The sequence below is a fragment of the Uloborus diversus genome, chromosome 7, assembly GCF_026930045.1.
Source record: "Uloborus diversus isolate 005 chromosome 7, Udiv.v.3.1, whole genome shotgun sequence".
Taxonomy (NCBI): Eukaryota; Metazoa; Arthropoda; class Arachnida; order Araneae; family Uloboridae; genus Uloborus; species Uloborus diversus.
The window spans coordinates 5,288,742-5,315,785 of NC_072737.1; the positions used below are offsets into that span (position 1 = coordinate 5,288,742).

Sequence of the window (27,044 nt, forward strand, 5' to 3'; positions counted from 1 at the left end):
AGATTTGCCAGATGTTCTTCGAAGCTGCGTCCCACGATGATGATATCGTCTAAGTAGACCAGACAGGATTCGTAAGAGAGTCCTCTTAACACTGTCTCCATAAGACGCTCGAACGTAGCTGGTGCATTGCAGAGGCCGAAGGGCATCACTTTGAACTGCCATAAGCCTTGTCCAGTTGTAAACGCTGTCTTCTCTCGGTCATCAGGGTGTATCTCAACCTGCCAGTAGCCGCTCTTCAAGTCCAGGGTCGAAAACCACTTGTGTCCGGAAAGAGTATCCAAGGTGTCGTCTATCCGTGGAAGAGGGTAACTGTCTTTCTTGGTGATTTCATTCAGTCGTCGGTAATCGACACAAAATCTGGTGGAGCCATCTTTCTTTCGGACCAAGACGATGGGAGAGGCCCAAGGACTGGATGACGGTTCGATTACATCATTCTCCTTCATCTCTTTCAGAAGGGTTTCAACCTCTTCCTTCTTAGCGAACGGTAGTCGTCTTGGATGCTGTTTAATAGGGGGGTGTTCTCCAGTGTAAATCCTATGCTGCGTTAAATTCGTACGGCCAACATCCTCCGATGTAGATGAAAACAGATGCTTGAAGTCGTCCACCAATTGTTCCGCAGCAGTTCTTTGATCCTTCGATAAGGGTGCACTCCCAATTAACTTCGATGTCAAGGACTCAGAAGACACAGTCTCGGGGGAATTGATTCTTCTAATGATGCAGTTTACGGGAGTACAAGTTGCTAACACTTCGCCTTTCCGGATATTCCTTGGCCTTTCACTCACGTTGGCGACTCTCACAGGAATTACATCCTTAGAAAGGTCCACAAGCGTAGATGCTACCAGCACTCCTTTTAGGCTATTGCTTAGGTTAGGGTATTCAATGAGTCCAAATCGAAAACTATTGCTTTCTTCAAGGGAGCCAGGTATTAATGATTCTGACCTTAAGGGAATCGATAAATCTGTTTGAGCTATTATTTGATGAGCGGATTTTACATCACTCTCTGCAGGGAAAACGGCTATGTCTTCTCTCATCGAGTGCAGCTCATTAGTCTTGAAGTCGAGAGTGAAGTCATATTTCTTCAAAAAGTCCAATCCGAGAATGAAGGGGTCCGTGATATTAGCGACGAATGCCGTATGATGGTAGGTGGCATTCCCAAACACTATTTCCAAGTCCACTTTACCGTCAATCTCGATCTTGTCACCTGTCACAGTCTGGAGACTTACGCGTGGCGATGTCCACAGCAGTTTCAATCCAAATTCACGAGCCACATCCGTCCTAATGATTGTCACATTGGCTCCAGTATCGACAATCAGTCTGCAGGGGTTCCCATTTACATGTGCGTAAATGAAAAGTCCATCACTGCCACTACTAGAAGAGGAAATCTGCAGAGCTCTAGTGGTGGTGATTTCCTTCCCTCGCTTAGCTTGGCGAGCCGGACAACTCCTTCGCAGGTGTCCTTCACTACCGCATTTCCAGCACTTCTGCTCTTGTTCTTTTGGGCTGTTATGCTGCTCAGATGTCTTGTCAAGTCACCGAGTTGTCTCTCAAGTTCAGCGAGGTGGGACGACCTGGAATCAGACTCATCAGCTTCCTGAGTCCGGATTAGATGGCGATCCACACGGGTTGCTTCTTGGGCGGCCTCGTATCTCATCGCATACACAACGGCAGAATTCAGGTCTTTGACATCCGCCATCCGTAGAGCTTTCTGGATTTCCGGATCTCGAACCCCGTCGATGTAGTAGTTGAGTGCCAGGTTGTCTCGAACGTCCGCAGGACAGTCACAAAAAGCAAGATGAGACAATCTCTCGACGTCCGCCGCTAGCTCTTGCAGGGTTTCCCCGGTTTTCTGGAAACGGGACTTCAACTGGAGTCGGCTGAAATCTTTCTGGCACTTCTCACCGAAGCGAAGCTCCAACGCAGATGTGAGGGCGGCGAAATCCAGGCGCTGGCTGTCCGGAAGGGTCTGGAGAATGTCCGCTGCGTCACCTCTCAGGGATGCTGCAAGATGACAGGCCTTGGTAGCAGAGTCCCATCCGTTCGCTTTCGCCACTATCATGAATTGAGTTTTGTAAACCTGCCACGAAGTTTTCCCATCAAATGTGGCAAGTTTAATGGACGGTCGAGCAACCGATGTGGGAGCGCCAAACTGTACAGAGCTGCTTTCCGCGGTCGCCAATCTCCTTTCCACGTCCTTAAAGATCTCTTCTTTTAGTAGATGAAATCTTCTATCTTCATCTTCAAATTTATTTTCTACAGCATTGAATCGGCTTTCAACGGTATTAAAAATTTTTCTTCAATAGCATCAACTCGATGCTCTATGTCATTAAATTTATTTTCCATCACAGTCTTTACCGAAATAAAGTCGTTTTTAATTTCTTCTTGGTTAGACGTTAAGTCCTTTTTCAGCACCGTTAAATCGCTTTTTAACTGGTCTTGATTTGCCAACATACTTGCAGTCAGATCATTTTTTAATTGTTCTTGATTAGCCGCCATATCATTTTTTAATTGTTCTTGATTAGCCGCCATATCATTTTTTAATTGTTCTTGATTAGCCGCCATATCACTCTTCACAGAGGTGACTGCGTCAAGAAGTTGTTTTAATTGTTCATCCATTGCGCGAGTAATCACCATAAAAATAAAGTCCTAATTCAAAAAAAAAAAGTCTTTATGAAAAAATGTCCAAAGTCACTTACTCCAAGAAAGTCCAGAAGAAGCCCCACGTTGGGCGCCAAATTGTAACGGATTCGGTGCGACTTCCACTTTCTTGAAATGAAGACACAGTTCTTGATAAAAACACAGGAAATTTATTTACACTATGTACAGGAAAGATCTTCAACAACTGCTAAATTATTCATCAGCAATTAAGCAATTATCACACAACACCGTAAACTCAACGCTTACACACGTATTTACTTCCAAATACGAAAACAACACAGCGAAATGCCTCGCTATCAACAGAGCAAAAATCTTCTCAGTTCGAAATACCAATCGAAACTAACTGTTTATCCATCGCTAACGGCTTAAATACACCGAAAAGAAATTTCTCAAATATTCCACACGCTTCTGTAAAGTAGTATACCGTTATCAATGAAAAGAAAGAAAATAGGGGTCGTATACTTTAGCCGAATGAAAAAGGGGTTGTATATTCATTACGGGAAACTATTTACAGGTTACGTTCTACAATAATTACTATTTACAGAATTTGTAACAGTATCTTTTTGTGTTTTTTCATGTTTTCATGGATTTTTTTCTGCTCCAGTATATCGTTTTTTAAAAAATCTTAATGGATGTGGCAGGCCATCAATCCCTGTAGTTATTTCATTCGTTGATAGATGGCGCCGATAAAAGACAAAATGTAAAACAATTGGATTTATGTGGTGGCATTTAAGAAAAAAAAATCATTACTTTAATTGGTAAATCGGAAAGTTTCCTGCTATATTCTTGCGTGTGGGGTCAGTTGTGGTTAAAAAAAGCAGAATTTTAATCAAATTAAAATGAAATTGAAACTAACGTTACATTGCATGAACCTTGCATTGTGTTTTCCGTCCAAGACTACTTTCACTAAGTATGAGAAAAATTTGACTTCATGACTATTTGTTAGAGAATGAAATGTTTAAATTTAAACCACACAGCGTGTGTCCTTTCTCCACAGAGACTAGGGATTACATGAAACCAGTGGTTTCTTTCCCCATGAGGTTGATGTAGGTAGATAATCGCAATATACACAATCAGTTTAGCAGCTTAAGAATTCCTACCCCAATAATGCTCAATATGCGGCCCATTGAACCTGCCAAATGTAATTAGCAATCATATTTTTAAAAAATCATGCAAATATTAAATTATGCTCTAATGTTATGTAAAATACATACAAAAGTGTGGTTTGAATCAAAATTTAATCTTCCACAAAAAAAAGGATCAATGTTTTTTTTTTTCATTTACCCTTAATTGCAGCATGTGTGAGGTAAATAGAAACAAGTAAATGGCGTATCAAAAATAACGAGGTTGGTGAAATTCACAAATAATTTTTTAGCAACTTTCCACATGACTAGAATAACTAATTGAACACTTCGAGTCGAAATACTTTTTGAAAACTAAATAAAAATGAAGTACTTGAATTTTAAATTTGTTTCAAAACTTCACTAGTACTGTAACAAAATTATCCATATTATCAGTTTTCCCAACTATTGATAATCTGACATTACTACATTACTATGACTTGCCTAGCGGCTAGAAAAATCGTATGTGACACAGAATTTTAAAATAACTATTTTTAGCAGAAAAAAAAATAGTTTAAACTTGTGCATCGCACACAATGATCGTGGTATTATACGCTCTTGAATTAACTACTAATGAGCCAAGCGTTGTATTCTTCCGCATGGAGCGTCTTGAGAGTTAATCGGTCGACAGATGGTATTCCAGTTGGTTTCATAGCTTAATGATGTGCTGTGAATAAATCGTCTGCGGATAAATTAATTTCCTATCGTCTGCAAACAATAAGGCTGATACAAATTATGAATGGAGTGTAAAAATTGAAACACTTATTCTAAAAGCACGAAATGTGTAGTATTAAAATAGTTGCATGTGAAAGTATTTAATTACGTTCGAAAGTTAAATGAGAAGGTTAAGTAGATGTTGATATTTTTCTGCGATACATTTCTGTTAAAGGTACGTCATTTAATTTCGTTACTCGTGTTACTTTCTACCTTGGTGACAATAAAAAAATTACTTAAAGAGAATGGCGATGCCTACAAGTTCGTGGCAACGCTAGAATTCAGAAATTGAAGTTGTTGAATCTCGCCAACTTCAAAACTTATAGTTTGCAATAACGATAAACAAATTAAATTCGCCGAAAGAAAAAAAATGCTCCAAGTGACGTATCTACAACAGAAACAGTAACGGAGCTTTTCTACATAATTTCATACTGCAATTGCTTAATATTGTGATCTTTGTGAAATGAAATATTTTCTTTTCAGGACAAGATTTGGAAACCGCACCGAGCCTGATGCACCTCTCTCTTTGACTCTACAAGAGTATCAAACCAAAGGGTGCGGTATTATTCCTCAATCTACTTTATTATGACGATAAAAATAATAAGTCATGCAATTGCTTTTTGGACATTGGGAATATTTCGATAACTGAGACTTTTTTACCACCAAATTTGAGCAGTAATCGATTTATTCCTGTCAATATCTGCTAGGCTGAAATACATTGCCTCTTAGCTTTTGGCGACAATTAGAAAAAAAATCCTAGTTGTCAAAATGTTCCCGAAATATTTCATGAGCATTTTGTAATTGTATTGTTCAATATTGCATTGAAATTTTCACGTTCATTTTATTTATTCATTTATGGTCATTTTGCGGACTAAGAAATGACGCTGGAAAACATTATTAATGAGTTTCAGTAAAAGTAATCTCTCTAAAATTCAATCCTCCCTCTCCAATTTTGCGAGCTTGTAAAATGTTGTACGTGTACAACAGAAAAAAAAAACAATTACCTGTAACTCGTGTAACATTCATAGCCAAGCTCCATGAAGTTCGACGAATCCGGATTTTTTTTGCCTTGGAAGCAATTCCATCAACAAAATCTTCGCTCATTTTATCTAGTCGAGAACAATAGGGTTGTTAAGTTCCAAATTTTTCAAATGACGGATATAAACATCAAGTTCAGCAAAAATACAGGCAATTAAATGGCACCATGGCCGCACTGGATATCGCAATCCAGTGCGTGATGATTGCGAATAGTAACATCAAGAAAAGTTACTCGATTAACTTACAAATAAAACGAGAAAACGAAATCTCGCGCCTACATGTGCTTAGAACATTTGTGCGCATGCGTAATTTTTCCCCGCCTGCATCTGGCCTCAGTCGCTGGCAAGAAGTGCTTGAGTGATGTAATTTGTAGTGCTCAAGGTGGATTCTTTTTTTTTTAATTACAAGAAAAATTACAGAACGACTGGAGCAGTGCTACTGTATCAAACTTTGTAAAAAAACTGGACGGGAGTTAAGTGGAAAACATTCGGAAGATGCAGCTGGCTTTCGGTGTCAATTGTCCTGTACATTTCTCGCACTCGATTGAGACTTTTTTGACTAAAAACCAGACTCTAGTGGTTTACCAGACTCCTTACTTTCCTCATAGGTCCCCCTATTGGTCATTGTAATGTCAAACTTTTTGTGTTCGAATTGCTTTTCCGTGCTTGTGATTTCCCTAAATGCAATGTAGGAGGACTTAGGGACTACATAAAAAGTTAGATTTAGCATTTTTTCTCTTTTTTCCGCTTCAAACTTTTCATGTCTTCAGTTTGCATCTAATTTTGACCATTTTTGCATTTAGGAGTATGCATCTAAGACTAACGGTTGCGAAAATAGAGGTCGTTCAGGTTAAGTGATTACACACAGCTGTATAAAGATGAACCGACTGGACTTTTAGTTTGTTTTTACTCCGGGCAATGCCATGATAGGAATTCCATAAGAGGGAGTCGCTAGTGAATCTTTTCAAAAATTTCAAGTTTTTTAGTATCCTTTAAATATATAGGTTTACTTTTCTTTACTTTTTGAGTACGACATATAAAGATACAGAATTTTCACTTTTTCCCCCCATAGAAAAGTGTCAGTGGAAAAATTTCCGGAGCACGTGCGAGTGATGATGTTGGATTCTCAACTGAAGTTCTCGCAAGAATTCGAGGTAGGTATGCAAGGAAAATTGAAAAGAACTTGACGATTCATTTTATTATCCGCTATTTTTCATCAACTCATTATCAGTTGGTTAAGTTTAGTGTATAAAAACCAGGCACCAGACTATCCGGACCGCCTTTTTTCGTTTCCCAGTGTTAGCAAAGTGGATTGGTTTTTGAGGTACATTGTCTAACCGAGGGGTTCCCAAACGATTCGCGACACCCTTTGAAGAATCAGAATTTTCTCACAGTACCCTAGCCCAGTTCTATTTAATACATACAGTCGGACCCCGATTTAACGAACCTCTATTTAACGAATTTCGCGATTTAGTGAATTTTTCTTTTTCCCCGACAGAAATGAAGGCAAAAACTCCTATTTACCGAACAATAAACCCCGAATTAACGAATCATTTTTTTTTTTAAATTAGAGTATTTGAGTTAGGCATTATCGGGCTGTTTTCCAAATGGTATATCCATATTGTCCGAAGCAGAAAAAAAAAAAAAACTTTTCTTTGGAATCAGCAATTTTATAACGGGCCAGGGGATAACCAATGAATAGCGATTCTGATGCAGAAAGAGATAATGAAACTCCCATTAAACCTTGCTTTTTCAAATACTTTACGCGTGGCCTGGAAACTGTAAAACCATATCTCATGCAGCAGGCTGCAAATGACACTGTATTTTCTTCTCTTCATAAAGTCGAAAGAGAACTATTTCGAGGCAAGTATCAAGGAAATTGTCAAACATCTATTATACTCAGTAGTTTAAAAATTCAAATTATCTAGTGCATAATAAGTCGTGAAATGCTAAATTTAAAAAAAAAAATGTTCACTTTCTAATAACGGATATTTTTGCGCCGTTGCTTATTAGGGGTTTTAGGTAAGGCAAGTGCAATTTTTAAAAGAAAAATTTCACACCCTGATATTACGAATAACCCCAATTTAACGTACAAAACTTTCGGCTCATCGGGGTTCGACTGTGTTATTGTTACCATGGACACTTCGTGGCACCCCCTCCTCTCTTCCTGATGCACTCAGTTAACTGCTGGGTAGACTTGCCGGACGTCCCAATTTGCCCTTGACAGTCGCGGCTTTCAGACAAAATCCCAGTGTCCCAGTCAGTTTACTTCACGTCCCGGGAAATGATATATTTGACTATAGATGACCGAAAAAGTCTAAAAATAATTGACTTTAAAAGATTATTTCAAATAATGACTACGTCATTTCTGTACCTCAAAGCCAAACTGACGTAAGTCCAAAAATTGCGTTATTCTGTTTTTTTTCTGCATTGTATGTAGAATCTTAGTCCACATCGAGCCATGCAAACGTAATTCTATAAAAAGAAATCCTCTGTAATTATTCACCAGTGTTAAAAGAGCGCGCGTCCTATCCCTTGCATGCACCAGACAAATGTTTTTCTTATCTCCTGTAAAGTAGCGACTGTGTGACTTACGTTAGTTGGCTCTGAAGTACATATTTGTAATATTGACCTGTACAATTAATATCGGAGGAACTTGCAAGGATTTTTAAAGCAAGATTAAAAACCACCCCTCTATGTTGGAGTCCGAAACGTTGGCGTTAAAGGCAACTCCTCCACTTTTCCCCCGAATGGTAACAAGACCTCCTTTGGTGGGAGATGTGGAGTGACTTTCCGACGCCATCCAACTAAAAAACCCGGAACAACACCTGACTTGATTGAAATTGTGAAAAAAATACAGTAACGCCATCAAAATCAACATTTTGTGTACATAATGAAGGTTGATTGCAACTTGAAGAAAAACATATAAATGATTTTTTTTTTTTTAAGCACAATTTTGAAGAGAAAATGATGTTACTTTCAAAAACATAAATGATGAGGAGAATTAATTGCAAAATGATTAAAAGTTATTTAACATTTTAGAAACAACTTATTTTTCAAAAACAGTCTTGATTACAGATAAGAATGAATCGTTGGCGTTAAACATTTAATTCAAAAAAAGTAAGTGTATGGATGTGTTAAATGAAAACAAAAAAAAAAATGTTTTGCAATAAAATACTAAGAGTTGAATCGACCGCGGTACCCTAATATCGTCACCTCAGAGCAACAGTAGGATATCTTAGTGTTATTTCTGGGATTAGATATCTTAGTGTTGCTCTGAGGCTACGATATTTAAATTAATTATGTTTGAAATTGTACAGACTGTGTTATTCCTGTATTCCGACAGAAACTCAAACATGACAGTCAACAACTTCCATGTACTGTGGCGGAGATGGAGGAAAACAGAGCCAAGAACAGATGGATGAATATCTTCCCTTGTAAGTATATATTATTCCTTTGAGCAGGTCCACTGCAAAATTTATTAATTTAAAATTTTCAAAGGAATTTGTTTTTGTTGTTTAAACGTTTTGCAATCAAGAATTTTTTTTCGGGAAACAGATATGAATTGCTGCATTTACTACATCAGAGCATCAATAAAAATAGTTCCACGTTTAGGGCTTGCACCAAATGTACACTTCTCCTTCAGCATTATCTCGTATAACTCAAGGGCGCCCATATACAAAATTTTAAAGGGGGGGGGGACTCGAAATTTTCCCCATGGTTTAGCAGAATATTTTCCCCATGGAAACCGATTTCAGTACAGATAAGCGATATTAAAATTTGGCATTTTTAATAACTTATTTATTAATGGCTGGAAAAGACATTTTTATACATTTTTGCAAAAAAAAATTAAAAGCAAGAAAATTCTCATTTCTAGGGGGGGAGCCCCCCCTTTCCCCCCTGAATGGGCGCTCTTGGTATAGCTTAAAGTTTTGGATGGGCGGAAATTCTCAATTTGGAAAATGTCACTCCAAATTTTTCGTCGCATGTTGATAATTTTGCCGAATGAGCTCTAAATTTTGCTGAATGGAACTCCAAATTTCGCCAAATGAATGATGATAACCTTGCCAAATGGAACTCTCCAAATTTTGGCCGAATAATGACAATTTTGCCAAATCATCAGACAAAATTTGCCGAATGAGAAAACTTTCGGAAGGTCACGGTGACTTCCCATTGCTGCGCCCCTGTCAGTTAATCCTCTCTTTGTAGAAATAATGAAACCTGCAATTGTTTCCATCTAAATAAACGAATGGGCGCTTTTAATAATATCTTCACCAGCTAGGTTCGAAGTAAATAATTTAAAACCAGTAAATGTAAAGTTACCCAAAATGTCAGTTGCAGTAACATAAGAACAAAAAAAAATTTTTTTAATGTATTAAAAAGTAAAATTAATTTGTTTTCTAATTATAAATACTACTTATACCTATGTAATTTGAAAGATAATTATTTTAGTTTTATTAACATCCAATTAGACAACCTACTTTGTGGTAATGTTACTGTTTTTCACCACATAAAACTCGTTTTCCTTGTGTATATGGAAAGGTACTCGACGTTAAATCCCGGTTATCACAAATTTGCCATTTCAACTGCGCTTGCGCGCGGACTTCGCTGATTTCGAAACTCTTGCTCAAACTAATGAAAAACATTTAAATTTGTTAATCTTAATATATAAAAAATAATAGTTTAAAAAACTAAAAAAACACGCTTTCGTAGCAAAATGAACTATAAAGTGAAAAATAATCTTTGGATGATAGTAGTTGACCAATCACTTCATTTTAATGTAATACAAAAAAGCGTGGGGTGCTGTCTATTTACATTTTTGCTTGGACAACAAATGGAAGAAATTCAAGGCAACTGATAAGAAGCCCCCCACGCTTTTTTGTGTTACATTAAAATTAAGTGATTGGTCAACTACTATCATCCAAAGATTATTTTTCACTTTATAGTTCATTTTGCTACGAAAGCGTGTTTTTTTAGTTTTTTAAACTATTATTTTATTTTCTTCTTTTTAGTTTAACTTGTTTTACGAAAATATATCGATGTATGTGTGCGGAAATCATATCTACATTACTTTGAAAATTTGAGATGCATTTGAATAAAAGTTTTGTTCAACAATGGTCTGATCAGCAATGAATTTCTAACTGAAGGCTCACCAAAATTTTGGCATGAAATTAGTTAAAAACAATTATATTTCATATTCTAATTACCTTGGAACATTGGAACAAATTTTGTCTGATGCAGGAAAATTAAAGGTTTTTGTAGATATTTTTAAATAATTTTTGCGAGCATTGTTTAATGTATTTTTAAAAAAATTTCCTTTTTTACATTGTTGGATTTATGCCAAAATATTGATTAAAATTGGGGGAAACTAACAATTAAAAGTGTTAATTAATTAATTTGATTATAGAATATTGCATTGTCATCGGGTCTGAGGTCGCGTACCAAATTTCAAAAGACTCCGATCGCAGGAAGTGGGCGAAATTTGAGCTGCAAGACTCCGTTACAAGATACATACATACATACATACATAAATACATACATACATACAGGTGAAGCTAATAAAAGCGTGTTAAAAATCAATGTCCTGAGATAACATATATACATATATATATATATATCAACGCACAGCCGAAACCGCTGAAGCTTCAGACTTGAAATTTGGCAGGCATGTCTGCATGATTACGAAAGTAACCACTAAGAAAGGATTTTTTGAAATCTCAATTAGTTCAGGAGAAATTAATTAAAACCTCTTAATTTCTGCGAAATTAAAACCTATCATTGAAATTCAAATTCCTTATTTTCGAAGGCTTTCCTCCATTCAAATCATTATTCAGTACTTCATCTCAACTTTTGGTCGATAGCGAACTATAAATTTGATATTGTTTTTGTTTCTCACGTGATTCTTCGAGGCTTTTCTCAAGTCAAATCATAATATTTCTGTCTTTTGCTTTTATTTTTTCAAAACTAGAAACGTAGTTTTTAAGAACATCATCACAGGCGGACTATCCTTTTGAAGTTAGAAGAGTGCAGTTTCCTGTTAAAGTTTGCTTTGCAATAACCATTAATAAGTCACAAGGACATACATTAGAAGTAGCAGGGATCGATTTAAGAGAAGACTTTTTTCACACGGCCAATGTTATAGCACCAGGAAAAGAAACTAAAAATGTTATATACAAAGAAGTTCTTGCTTAAACATAGGTATAACAATAAAATGTGGATGGTCTGTGTTTGCAAAGATAATCAATACTTTAAAAGGATCGTTAATAACAGTTAAAGATCGATTACGGACAAGGGCATATATATAAGGAGTCCAGGGACCCCGGGATCCTCCCAAAATTAGGAAAAATTATAGGTAACTAGAGGACCCGACAGACGTTATTCTGTTCAAACTTTGTAAATTGAAAAGTAAAAAAATTTCAATAAACTATCAAGTGTTTGAAGTAGTTTTGTTGAAAAAAATAAGTAAAAAGAAAAGGTTTTAAGCTGCTTGGTGTCAGAATGCGTATATTTATTACAACTTGATTTATCTAATGCCCACTGAGCAGTTGTTTTATTAACTATTTTTTCTCCCGTACTTGATGGTTTGTTCTTTCAGCCATACTCAAAGGATAAAAAGCGTCCTCAGATATTAAGTGTAAAAAACTAACTACCCATCTAAAACAAACGGGAAATCCCGTTGCAACATCCCCCATATGAAAAAGAAGAAAACAATGAAAAAGATATCGTATAAAAAATGATAAAGGTAAAAACAGTTCTCTGAATAAGCGAAAATCACTCATCCCTCCCCCACCCCTAACGATGTAAAATAAACGCTTTCTTCAACTAAAATGACTAAAAACTCTTTAAAAAACGAAAAGCAACTCTTTGCAATTGGAAATAATTCGCCAAATATACAAAATATACAATAAATTACATTAACAGTAGCTTTAAATTGTAAACAAATGATCACACAACTCTATTGTTTACAGCCAAAGTCGCCAAGCCACCACGTTACTGTAATCCAGCCGATAAGTGAGCGAAGCCAACTCCGATCGATTAGCGCTCCGATCTTTTGAACGAAAACTTTTTAAACTTCATATATTGCCTAATTTGTTCTTTCCACCAAAGATAAAGATCGTCCACTGCACTGATCTTTTGTGTACAGAAGTACCCTGTTGTAATTTATCTGGACGAAAATAAAATTTGTTTCGGCTTTAAATTCCATCATTTTATCCTTTAATAATGTACTGATTAATTAGATAATCCTTAAAGTATTTTTGACATTGGTGCCAAAACTCAGATGGATTTGAGCCGAGAAACAAATGTTGCTAGGTACGGTACTTTCTGATCATTTGGTTAAGAAAATCTAAAGCACCGATCCGGTCACATGGTTCAACTACGACGACAGAACACACGTTTTGCGTGAACCATCCAGTACTTTACTTTAAAATATATCACGGGACCTAAAATCGTTGCTTTTAAGAAATGGAAAGCTTCATTCTCTCTCTACGTTTTATCTATTCTCAATTGACATATCACAGTAGGAAATTTCATTCCAAAAAGCAGAACTGGCTTTCTTATTGTCCTTTGGCAACAGGTTAAATATTTATTTCAGTTCTCACTCAACAATAGGTTAAAATAAATATTAATCATTTGGGAAGTATAACCATCCAATGTTCAAATTAATTAATTAATTAACAAAAACGTTTCCGATTCGATCCATCGCGCTTCGAAACCATGCTTGCACACAAAAAATTTGATCAAAATTGATCCAGCCGTTTAAAAGCCTTATGGTGACAAACGTCCGCACAGAAGATTTTTATATATTAAAATAAGTAATTATTATTACAGGGGATTTTCGAAACTAGGTGCACCAAGCACTGTTAACCCCAGCTAATTCCACTACCCGAGCAATGCCGGGTACGGGAATGCTAGTATGAGATAAGAACAGATAAAAATTAGAAATTACAAAGCTTTCTTTGATTTAGTTTTTACGCCTCGGTAAAGATTGAGTTTTGCGTCTTAATTATTAATGGATTCGGAGTCTGATTTTTCTATCAAACAAAGGCCCTTTCGAGGGCCAAATTTTTAACCTCAGAAGAGCGTTCTCGATCTGCAGCATCACTTCCAATACAAAGCCGAACCCTCAACTTAATACAAATGTATAATACTAAGCTGTTTACGCCTAACGTAAAATATCCGCAAAAGACGAATATTTGTAATATTCCGATCATTTTTGAAGTACATAACGTGTTTTATGTTTACGTTAAATAAATATTTCCAAACCAATAAATATTGAAATGTCATTTTTCTCTTAATATTATAAAGATTATCAGTTATTCATATCCGTAGTTTCATATAATGTATCCCGAAATCGCTGTGAAAATACTCTAATCGCTTTCATTAATATGTTGGGACTTTATAGCTCAGCCTATATATAAACAAGCAACACGAAATCTTAAAACAGAAAGCCCAAAAAGCAAAGTCCGTGCGCAAGCGCAGTTGAAATGGCAAATTTGTGATAACCGGGATTTAACGTCAAGTTGGAAAGGTAGCTCGAAAGAATTATATAATTTTTATACTGTTTGACCTGACTGTTTTATACTGTGTTGGAAATATATTATGTTTATAAATGTAAAGTACTGTTTGACCAGCGGATTATATGGAATTGGCAAACATCCAGCTAAAGCGACTCCATCTGAATGAGGGGAGAAATTAAAATTTTATGCGCGTGTTCCGCTTATTTGAATGAGACTCTGATTAATTTAGAGGCTAACATACATCTGCAAAATCTGACATCCCTGAAAACTAATAGATGCTTCCATTTCCGCGTGTAAACCGGTTGTTTGCCTTTCCATGCAACCCGTGGTTAGACAGTACATAACAAGTCATAATACGATAATCATATTGCTTAATTTCTTGCATAGATTTCTGATTCATAGTTTATTTTTTATTTTTATATAGTCGACCACTCACGAGTGAAACTACTTCCGCTGGGTGACGAACCAGGTTCTGATTTCATCAATGCCAACTACATTCCAGTAAGTTATGGTGATGCGGTAGGGGGCCTAAATATCGCTTCCCAAAGATATAAATACTTCGGAAATAAGCATGAAAATGATCTGAAGTAGAGTCTCTAAGGCGGACGAATCAGCTTAAGTTTAGCCGTTTTGGATCGCATTTTTCATTGTTGCGCAGCTAGGGTTACCACAGCAGAGTTTCGGGTTTTGCCAAATTGGCCAAAAATAATATTTCATTTAATAAACAATTCACGTGCCGCTAATAATTGCTCACAGTGAACAATCACCAACGCGATAACTCGCCAGAAAAGACAACCACTCAAACACACGCTCCGATCCAAAATGGCTCATCTTAAGCTGATGCGTCGGCTCGTATACATACGGGCCTTATGACAGCCTAACGTTGTGTTATGCCATGCTTCAGTCACATATGTTGTCACTCATGGCAGGGTTCCCAGGAGGCATTTTTAACAGGACAACGCTCAGTCACACATAGAAATAATGTCAGCGAAATTTCTCTTTCACATTATCACCTATAGGGACCTTAGTTGAAGTTGTTGTGATATTGTGTGGCTGATGCAATAAATATGCATCAGCCATATTTATTGATCATTTATCAGATATTCATGCAATAAATTTTTATTATCATCAGCATGCTGGACATTTTAATAAAAAATAGCCAAACAAAAACTTTTTTTAGTTAAAAAATAAGATCTTCTAATACCGCCTACCTCGTGTATTTAATTATGCCTGCATAGAAAGATTTGAAAAATCAAAGAAACAATTTTAAAGCAAATGTTATAGTTCTACATACATTTGCATGCATTTTGTGAAACATGCTGTGGACAAACACGCTAAAATCATGGAAAATACAAAACTTTTGAATTCTCCCGTTTTCGATTTTCCCGAAACCAATGAAAACACTTAAAGCATCTTAATCAAGTTTCACCAATAACCATGCTCGCAAATGAATAAAATCTTTCACAAATGCCACATTGTGCGGCCTCGTCATCATCGTCAGTGCGTCATCATCATCATCAGTGTGACTCGTCGTCATCAGCCGAAGGGGAGGGATTAGGAGAAGACGTTTTCTTTCTCGCGATTCATTTCTTTTTAGTTTGATCCCCTTGTGGCGTGGCTCTCTTTTTTTACTTTCTTCTATATCTAATATATAGAAGAAAGTATTGGATTCGTGCAAATTTTCGAATTTCGAATTTTGACGGATTCGAAGGTTTTGAGGAGTGCCGAGTTTATTTCGACTATTTTTGAAAAATGTCTGTCTGTCTGTGTGTGTGTCACGTCTGTGTGTGACCAGTTTTTTGTGGCCGCTCTACAGCAAAAACTACCGCATGAAATCGAACGAAATTTGGTGCACATATGTGCCCCTATGTGATCTTGTGCCCATTGGTTTTTGGCGCGAATTCCTCCAAGGGGGATGGAGCAATGAGACGTTTTTTGAGTTACGCGTGCTTGCTATTCCGCAGGAAGTAACTGGCGGAATCAAACAAAATTTGGTCCATATGCTGCCAGTAACAGGAAAAGGTCTTGATTCAATTTTGGTGTCAATAACTCAAAGAGGGGTTGAGCTATAGAACGTTTTTTGTCGTCAATTGTGACTGCTGTATCTCAAGAAATAATGAACGGAATGAAAGAAAAATTTATCGGCAAGTAGCCCTTAGTGGGTATAAGAGCTGATTTTATTTTGGTTTCAACAGCTAAAAAGGGGGTAGCGCAATCACCCGTTCTTTTTTTCCATTGTGAGTGCCCTATCTCAAGAAGTAATGCTACGTTCTGGTTGAAATTTGGAATATATGTGAATCCATATGTAAACAGGCTTCGGTTCAATTTTGACGCCAATCGCTCCAAGAGGTGTTGATTTTTTTTTTTTTTTTTGCGAATAAAAAAAATAGCTTTATTAATGCAACAATAAGAAAGATAAATCGTGATACATTGTCGTCTGCGTATTTCTCGTGATTTTAATTGTATGGAAATGATCGGAAATATTATCTCAATGATTTAAAATTTTTAATTGTTGCCATCTTATGTTTGTTAACAAATAAAATATTTGTAATTAATTCAAGCAAGGCTTTTAAAATAACTTTCAATTTTCGCTCTTTGCTTTGCTTTTGCAATAATTCAGACATTGGGTTGGTCGTCAAGTTTTTGGATGTGTAATTTTGTTTTTGTTGGGAATATTGCTTCCTCGTCAAGCATGGGGAGGGATCAGAAAAAAAAGAAAAATATAGAAGAAAGTTTCGTGATGGCCACAACATACTAGTTTTTCCTTGGATGGTATTTGTATAGAACTGATCATGGCCCCACTTAATACTTAACGGCCGTGGCAATCGCTGAAACTCATGGCAACAAAGAGGGCGCCACTGGCTACCCCTGTTTTTGTTTCCACTTGGCGTGATTGTGAGCGTTGGCGCTTTGGCATCTGTGAATACGTGATTTCTCCACTTATTATCGGGCGTACGTCATTTGATGAAAATTTTAATTTCAAAAGAAGGAATGAAGAGAAAAAGTGCTGAATAAACATTGTATTACAAAGGTGAAGAGCATTTCTTATTGTTATTTTAATATCATATCAAAAATTACGCGTAATAAAAAAATTTTAACTAAACACAGAAAACATGATTTTTTTAAATATTAATGCGTAATTCTTACTATATTTTTTAAACTTTTTTTTTTTTTTTGAAAGCTTTGCAAATAATTTTCAAATTTTTTATTGAAAATCCCCTGTGGTTTCCTTTTTGAATACAACAGTTCTAAGATTGATGATATATGGCAGGCAGCCCTCATTGCTAATTTTACATGCTCATTTACGTGCGAATTTTTTCTGCTCAATAAATTACATCAAAAAAAAAAAAAAAAAACACGCTGCGCAATCTGTAAATACATTCATTTCTCAAAACTTGAGAGGGTCATTCATTGCCCCTTTTGACCATGATGGGGATTAGAGGGGGGGGGGGGGGTATAGGAATTTACGTTAACAATTGCCATTCTTTTCGCTCGTAATGTAGTGTATATTTTACAACGACTAGAATTTAATTAAAAATGTACGCTTGGGAACAGGCCCGACAATTAAAAATTTGCAGGGGGGGGCACAGGTTTTGTGTTCGAGAAAAAAACAACAAAATACGAGCAAAATGCCTAATTTTAGTATGTTTGTAAAATTTATGGGTGTCATAATTGCCCCCTCCCCCCCCCTTCCGTGATATCCCCACTTGACAGGCCTGGTTAGGAATATTCTTTTTCAAATGAAGAAGAACAATAGAAATGTTAAAAATATGATGGCAATTTAAGAAAATGAACCATTAACATAATTTTAAAAACATTTAAAATCAGAGTGTAACTAATACATGGTTCTACGACGGGTGCGTGGTTCTCGCACCAATATTTTACGGACACCAAAATAATGTCATTTATCTTTTTCCCCTTCCATTTTTAGCACATCTCATGTTATAATAACTTTAGTGTAGATTTTAGTAGTATATTAGTGCATAATACGCATGAGATGCACAAACGTTTAGTGCACAAGAGCTATTTCGAAAAAGTGCAGATTTTTTTCCTTACAAAAGGAAATTCATAGCATAATCAAAAAATAAATAAAAATAACATGGAGCTAGAAAAAACTTTCATTTTCCCGAAGCTTAGTTTTTAATTAATTTTTTTAAATGTCCGATTTTGAAAATAAGACGTGGTCTTTATGACGTCACAAATGATGTACTTTGGCGCATCTGTGTACCGCGTTTCTACGTTATGATGATCAAGAAGCGAATTACATATTGCACTCTACGCTTACTATCAGTCATATAGTTGCCAACACTTGTGAGTAAAGAAACTAATTGAATATTGTGCTCTGTGAGTGGCATCAGTGAATGGCATTTCATCATTTGTGATGTCATCGGCAGAAGCGTAAACAATGAAAGCTCACCGATTAATGCATTTTTTTTAAATATTAAACTTAGTCAAGTTATTTTAAAAAATGGTCAGCTCCTATGATTTTAAAAATGTTCTTTAAAAAAAAAAAACCCCTTAAAATTTCGGAAACGACCCTGTTGCTTCACACGCTTTGAGCATTAAAAAAATGTATATATATACACCCAATCCTCTTTTTATGCGGTGAATAGGGACCGAATAAAAAAATCGTGTAAAAAAAAATGCTTGAAACTTCACCAGTAGCTTTAAAAAGTTTTCGCAACTGAGTTAAAAAATATTTTTTTATGCTGTGGAAGGGACTGCATAAAAAACGTCTCACGTAGAAAATACCCAAAATATTATATTTAAACGAAATCAAAATAAACCAAGCGATGATAATTTTGCCGACTCCCGAAAAATTTCCCGAATTAAGAAATTTTTGGAAAGTCACAGTGACTTCCCATCGGATGCCTCTGTCGGCCCTTGATGATACTACCAAGCACTCGTTTGATAAATAATTTTCGCTCGTTTTATAGATAATTTTTATAAACTACACAAAAAAAAGTCCGCACAAAAACATGTTTGGGTGTACTGTACCACATACATCGGAAGGCGCATAGACCGGAGAGCGTTCATTTTAGCTCAGGTTCTATCCCCACCCCCAGGCTCCCACCTTACCTATAGCATCCCAGGTGCTATTACTTCAATATATTTTTCTATTGTTATAATGTGTTCACGCAGTAAATAATTTTTATGATAAAGGTCAGATTCGGCCATAAAATATTTATCTTATTTACGGCTTCGTATTACCTATTCTAGAAAATCAACAGTCATATTATGACGGGTGCAAATTTCTTGGTCATTTCCCTTTCATTCCATTTGTAAAAACAAGAAACCCAACGAGTAGGATCCTATCGCAATTCACAATCGTGAATAACTTAATTCGAACTCAAGCAGCCAAAATTCAAATTATTATTTTTTTTTTTTAATTTATTTTTAACATTTAACAAATACATGCAATAGGGAAAGAAACTCCTCAAATATCTACACATGAATTTATGAAAAAAATTAAAAAAAAAAAATGGGGAACAGATTATTTTACAAAATATCAACACTGTTGATATTTTGTAAAATCCTAGCAGGGGAGAGTTCCGTACAAAATTTATTTTCTCCTTGCAAAAGCAAAACAATGATATGATTTTTTTTACTTGCCATTTTTAAGATATTTTTAAACATACATTCGATTTGCGATAGCTCGAATGTGAAAAGACCGACGGAAAACTTCGACTTATGGAAAGTTTGACTTAACGATAGTTTTGGTTTTTGATATTTTAATATTAAAAACCATCGAATACTTTATTTAATATGTACATATAACAGACAAAATTAGAGAACTTAAGTTTTTTAGCACAATATGCACAGTTTAATCAAATGTATTGATAGAAAAAAATCAAAAGCATGCTGTAACCGCTTGAATAGAGCTGATTCTACTTCAGGAAATGTGCACTTCTTCATTCGTTTCAAATTCGGATTGCAAGTGAAGGTGAAATAATTATTCTCCCATAGTCACTTCTTTCTTTCTTTATTTTTTTTTTTTTTTTTCGTTCTTTCGAAATAAATTTCGAGTAATCTTGAAAAAAACTTCGAGTTGAAAGAAGTTAACTTCGAGTTATTTAGAATAATTCAAATGGTATTAAAGACAAAAAAGTCGGGACTTGATAAAAACTTCGAGTTATAGTAATATTTGAGTTACAGGGCTTCGAGTTATCGCAAATCGACTGTATTTTTAAGAAAATTAAAATATTTAGCGATCCTGTAAACATTGAATTCTAGTCATAAAAAACTATTTTCTACACTTGAAAAATGAATGAGAAAAGAGCTTTGAACTAGGAACTTTGAAAGAAATTTGATCGCCAAGTTTGCGAAAATTAGGATATGAATTTTCTGTTGGAAAAATAAAATACACACACACAGTAAACCGTCAAGAATCCGCAGCAGTCTAAGATCTGCTTACAAATTTTTGTAATCTTGTTCTAATTGTATAGCATTAGGAGCAGCTCTAAATATCTAGCATTTCTTAAATTAAAAAAAGGGTGGGGAGGGGGGTAATTTTCCGTTATAGGTACGTAGCGGTGCATTTTTTAAGCTGGCGGTTAGTTTCAATTTTATTTATTCAGGGACTATTTCAAGTTACATATAAAGTACTTATTTGGCGATACCATAAACTATCTTGTCTTTTTAAAGACTTATAAGCGAAGCAAGCCTAAAAACAAGATCAAAAAGTCCATTAAAATAAAAAATAATCCTCTGAATAATTAAGTTTCTCCATTAAGCGTAAAATAATCCATTTACGCATTAAATAATCAGCTGAATAACATTACTGATTCGATTCGAATTGGTTGATTCGGCATGTTTCTGAGCATCTTGCGAAATATTGATGTTTGTTTTCTGTTTCATTTATTAATTAAAATAAACAAGCTTTGAAACTTGTCGTTGATTGGTTGGTGCAACCGTGGCTTGTGACGCCTTCTTGCGGTCAGAATGGGCAAATATGAAGTTTTTCCATCTAGTGTGGCCATATTCAAGTGCAGAAATAGTTGCCCCGGTTTAACACAGGAAAGTCAAAAATTGTCAAGGCCTGGTAAGCGCCAGCGCATTCAGTGGGGCCATGAACTGATATAACTGCTGATCTAGCTCCGGAACTTGATGTAGAGAGTAGGGCTCGACCGATGGCATTTTTTGGCCGATGGGCCGATGCCGATTGTTGGCCGATTGTTCAAAGATGGCCGATGGCCGATGGCCGATTGTTTTCCTACAAATGGCCGATTGCCGATGGCCGATGGCCGATGCCGTTGGCCGATGGCAAAAAAAAACATAGAAATAAATTGATAACAATGTCAGGGATTTAAAGGATCATTGATTTATTTCACTTTACTTCCTTTCTACGAATAAGGAATTGTAATCACAAAAAAAAAAATCAGATTTCGATCTAAATTTCTATTTTACGACCACCCAATTGAAACTTCACAAGTTTTTTCGGCACATTTGTACATGCATATGTACCTAAGAACATATAGATGATCGAAATATCCATTTTGAACGCCTCCTTAGTTAATTATCGTAAATTCTCTTGTGACGTCTTCATGCGCGTAAACTTGCGTCACTCAAAAACGTTATGAAATCGTAAGTTGAAAACTCATACGAGGGCAAGTTGCATAAAACCTTACCCTGAATAGTTCACATTACCGAAGTACATCTATCTACAAAATAGTCACCTTGAACGCCTATGCACTTCTGCCAACGTTCGTATAGCTTTTAGAAGGACTCCTGGAAGACATTTATCGCAACCTGTTGCGCTGCTGCTTTAACTTCATCGTGGGGAAGAAGGCGACTTTCATGTTGAGGATGCACGGTTCGATTGGTCAATACTCTGATATGACAAACGAATAACATAACGTTTTATCGGACTTAGCTCCGTGCGACTTTTACCTGTTCCCAGCAAAAAAAAAAGAAATTGCATGGACGCCGCTTTCTTCCGTCAGGAGAAGGTAAAGCAGCATCACAAAACGTAGCGAAAAATGGCTTCCAGGAGTGTTTCCAAAAGTTATATGAACACTGGCAGAAGTACATAGTAGTTCAAGGGTAACCTTTTGAAGGTGGATGTGCTTCGGTAATGTGAACTATTCTGGGTAAGGTTTTATGCAGCTTGTCCATAAATTTTTGGATCGTACTACGTACAATCTGTATAGGGTGTAGTTATACTTCTCCTTTTTTGACTGCTGTATGATGGAAGACAGAGAACAACAGCTATAAAATTTAAAAAAATAAAAAGAAAATAAAAAGAAAAAGAAGAAGAAAAACAAAGAGGCTGTTTAATAACTAGCTGATTTGTTTTTTTTTTTTTTTTTTAATTGAACATATAACTAAGATTTCAGTAATATTATAATAATGTATGGATTTAGGTACACTGAACATAGTTAAAAAACATTAAATTATATTGTTTAATTATTCGAAAAGTGAATAAATAAATAAGAATAAAACTATGAAACCGTCAACAAATTACGCAATTAAAGTGGAAAGATTGCACGTAGACATTTTTTAGTCATCAAATTAAACAAAAAAGGTAACAGATAAATTACAATATTAAATCATAATAGTTATATTTTTATACTTATTTAAAATTTATGAACTGAAAAGTTTGCATTTTTCATAAAAGCTATAAACAGTGACATAAATTTTGCGAAAAAAAGAAATAGCCATGAAAAGAGCGAGGTTCTTAAAACGCAGCCACAATAAACAAACTCAATATTTAGACCAAGTTAATAACTGAATACATATACTACTCGATCTGATGTTTGCACACGTAATATTGAACAATTTGATTGTTTAATCTCTTATGAAGCACTACAAACAAGTTCAAATTAATTTTTTTAATTTAACAATAATTTTCTGAAATTCAAAAATTTGCATAATAGAAAATCCTTTAAACTTTTCTATAACATATTATTAGAAATATGATGAAAACGAAAATAACTTATTCATTGATTTTATATAAATACATAAAAATAGTTACTTACAACAGAAAAAAAAATCGATCGCTATTAATGATGCCAAAAAGATAGCGCATTACGAAATATAGGTGAAACAAGTATAAGAAATACGCAAAATGATATTTCTTGATCAAAATAAATAATTGCTAAATATTCAAGAAATGCTTGAAACAACGAGTGTGGGTTAGGGGGGGCCACATTCTGATTTTGGAGTAACTCACAACATTAAACTTCGGCCCCAACTACGGCCTCGTTTTTTTTAGTACAGAACCGCTTCTACCAACGCCTAGAAGAGTTTCTGAAGCTACTCCAGCACTTAAGAAGAAAAAAATTCAAAAGTCATTTTGATTTCCGAGTTATGCTACCATTGAAAACGTCTTTAATCAATTTCTTACATTAATGCTCTGAATTCTTCCTAAACAATAGATAAAGCTTGAAAAGAAACTCTAATTTTATGGATGGTGTTAGTTTTAAGCAACTCAGAAGAACAACTAGAGTTTAATTTCAGAAACTGGGATTTGGAGGAGGGGCTCGCAAGTTTTCTCGGAAATACAAAAAATGGTCGTAAAAAATAGAGTTTAAAATAATCATAAACATTGAGTAGAAATACCCTTTTAAAACTTGCACCCGAGTTTGTTTTGACGTGCAGTGGCGGATTTAAAATATAGCAAATGTTGCAATTGCGCGTGAGGCCCCATAACCATACTGGAACCGTAGGAGTTACAACAATGCTTATGATAAATGTTTTACAACTTCTGTGATAGAGAAATAGGGCCCCAAAATGTATTTCGACGGGCCCCAAACTTGTAGCTCCGCCGAACCGATACAGAAAAGACTGCATTACTGTGATTCATAATACAAATATAGAAAAATTAAAAGTTACCTTCCGTTCAACGGGAATCTAACAAAATGAAACAAAACCGGTTTCGCCATCTCATATTTGTTTCCATAGTCTCCAATTCGGCAATATATCACCAAATGATCGTCAGTCTGAGACGCTATATGAGTTTTGCATTGAAATAAGTAATTAATAGCCACAAAAAATGAGTAAATAGGATTTTTAGAACATCCAATCGAAATCAAAAAGGGAAGTGCACAGCTGGAACGTACGCACATCCCACATGCGAAAATTTAGCCTTCTACAGCTTACCATTTTTGAGTTATGACTTATAAGAGATACATACGTACATTCATGTATTTGTTTGGTACCTGAATGCAGTATTCAAAACTCTTCCAGTTGTGACTAAAATAGAAATTCATACTGAAATTTAAGTAAACAATTTATATAAAAACAATAACTCCCTTTACTTTGTATTAAAAAGTAAAACAACAAAGGTCCTTTTTTTTCAAAAACATCGGCCAATTCCATCGGCTTTTCGATGTTTTTTAAGGCCGATGGGCCGATGTTTCCTGCAAGTTAGCATCGGCCGCCGATGCCGATGCCGATGGCTAAATTGTTGAACCATCGGCGCCGATGCATCGGCCAGGCCGATGCATCGGTCGAGTCCTAGTAGAGAGTAATAGAAGACTTGGTATTGGTTGATAGTACTATGATCAGACCTGTGTAATGATGTTGAGGAGCTTGCAAAAGATATTCTTTCCTTTGTTCCTCCGTTCTGTGTAGCGCTTACTGGGCGATAATTGGATCAATGGAACACTTTGATATCCGATACTAGGAACACTCGTTGAGTAGGGATTTGTAGATGGAGAGAGCGAGTCCAACCATTTGCTTGGCAAAAAATGAGGCAAAGATCCTAAATCACGTGGCTCAACAGCGACGAATAGTTGACGCATTTTGCGTGAAACTAGCGGAAGAGACCTGATTTCTTCCAACGCTTTTTTTTTTTTTTTTTTTTAATCCATCACTTGACTTGGCTTCACGAACGAAAGTCTTCACTCCCTTCATTTTACCTCTTCTCAATGGGAACAAACATGGAGGCCTATACTGGCAGATTTGCACTGTAAAACTAAACTCAATTTAACCATTAACCTAATATCCATAGTTCTGCATAGCATTAGTAAACAATAAGAATATCACTAGAATATCAACAAAAAAAAAAACAAAAAAAATCCCAGCAGAATCGAAATAAGATTTTTTTTTTCCTCTACCAGCTCGATTTTTTCAAATCAGTTCCGCTGTTATGGACAAAATGCGCTGGTTAACTCCATTTAGCGTACTTTTAAAGCAAGCATAGGCTTTAGAAACAAGGATTGCTCCCTGCATATTTTCCCTAACTTCAGTCAACAGTCCAGTTATTTCCAGGAAAAATCACTGCATTCAGTAAATATGTGACAGGTTTAATAACAACGCTCCAACGAATTGGCAGTGATTAAGGTCAATTTGTAAGTTCTGGCCTTACATAATAATCGTTTCTCGCGACGAGTTGGATCTTAGTGTAAAATATTTGCAATGCCCGGCTGAGCTATTAGAGGTTTTTAGGCCAAACATTTTTTCGGGGCGGCCCTCTGTAGTCAAACCTTATAAACAGAAATGTCCTGAGAGAACCAGGAGTGTTCAGTCACTCGTTCAAAATAATATCTAGGGTGCAGTTCATCCCGTAACTAAAGTTCACAGAAGAAAATCGAAATAAATAATGGAGAAAACCTTAATTTTCTCGGAAGTAAGACCTTCGGCCTTGTGCCTTTAAAGCACTGGTGCAAAATTTTGGAAGTGTCAGCTCAGAATGTCAATGTTGGTTAAAATGTAAAATTGGAGATGTAATGAACTTTTTGCTGTTGTATAGTAATTATCTCTAGTTGGTAACGTTATACAACTGTATGGTAATACCAATATTTGTCATCATGTTTAGTCATAGTGACATGGAAAGTAGTCAAATGACGGTACCGTACATTTTGTCATTCTAATAACTTTTAATAATACAAACTATGAAAGAAGATTCAAGCTCCATTATATTGTAAAATGACCGCCAAATGAATACATCAAGTCATTAACAATTAAGAACTCCTTTAACATATGAAATGAAAAGCACGGAGGGCAAACATGGCGACGACGTAAACGAAACTTTTCTGTTTTTGCCAAGTTAACCGTAATTTTCTTCTCATTCTATAGTTGATGGACAATTGTAACGAAAATGTTGGTAGATTACATTTACTTTATGTACTGGAAAATTATTTTATGACAGATTTCGTCGAGTAATAGTAAGGGTTGATGTTCTTTTTCCCCACCAGGGTACTTCCAGCCTCCGCGAATACATAGCCACTCAGGGCCCTCTGGCGACGACTGTGGATGATTTCTGGCGCATGATCTGGGAGCAGTCGGTGAGCACCATCGTCATGCTGACGCAGTGCGTCGAGCGAGGGAAAAGCAAGTGCGAGGAATACTGGCCGCCTCCGACGCAAGGGGGCGCGCACTACGGAGACCTCCTCGTGAGAACTATCTCCGTATCCATGCTGGACTCGTACGTTATCAGGATCTTCCGGGTGCAGCTGGTAAGTTACTTTCTCTGTCATCTTATACTAGTTTCAAAAGCTACTATGGGATTCTCCTTGGAGGATGTTTCTAAGAGCAACATCTTGTTCCTTGACTTCTTGAATGTCTCTTGACTCGTGCACCTGGTCTAGTATTGATAGATCAAATGTCTTAGTGCCACCACCAACACCATATTACGAGGGCAAATAAAAAAGTCTTTGCGCCTAATTGTTTTTAGCCAAAATATGACTGTGAATACAAAGCAAACATATACATTCCCAGCTGTGACAGTTCCTTGAACCGTACCAGCCGTATCTGCTTTTTGCTCGGAAGAGCGGAGCTGCTATTAGTCATTTAAGATGGCGGTTGTTCTTCATACGTCCACAGCTTATGAGCAGCGAAGTGTTATTTGTTTTGTATGGAGTAACGGACAAAAGCCCATAGCAATTCACGGAGGCACTTATAGTCCAGACCTTACCCTAGTGATTTTCATGTTTTTGTTCCACTGAAGAAGTTTCTTGCAGAATAGAGTTTCACTTGTGACGAAGAAGCTAAGAACGCGGTCTGACGGCGGTCGCACAGGCAGCCGGAAGAATTTACCATAGGGGGATCTCTAA

At 36.0% G+C, this 27,044-nt stretch overlaps 1 protein-coding gene across 1 annotated transcript in view; it reads left to right on the top strand.

Annotated features, from left to right (window-relative positions):
• Window positions 1–27,044, top strand: part of LOC129226195 (tyrosine-protein phosphatase 10D-like) — a 60,897-nt gene that overhangs the window by 24,749 nt on the left and 9,104 nt on the right. Inside the window, exons 8-12 of the mRNA XM_054860795.1 lie at window positions 4,974–5,045; window positions 6,600–6,681; window positions 8,874–8,964; window positions 14,471–14,547; window positions 26,187–26,447. Coding sequence (XP_054716770.1) covers window positions 4,974–5,045; window positions 6,600–6,681; window positions 8,874–8,964; window positions 14,471–14,547; window positions 26,187–26,447 — 583 coding nt within the window. The remainder of the gene's footprint in view (window positions 1–4,973; window positions 5,046–6,599; window positions 6,682–8,873; window positions 8,965–14,470; window positions 14,548–26,186; window positions 26,448–27,044) is intronic.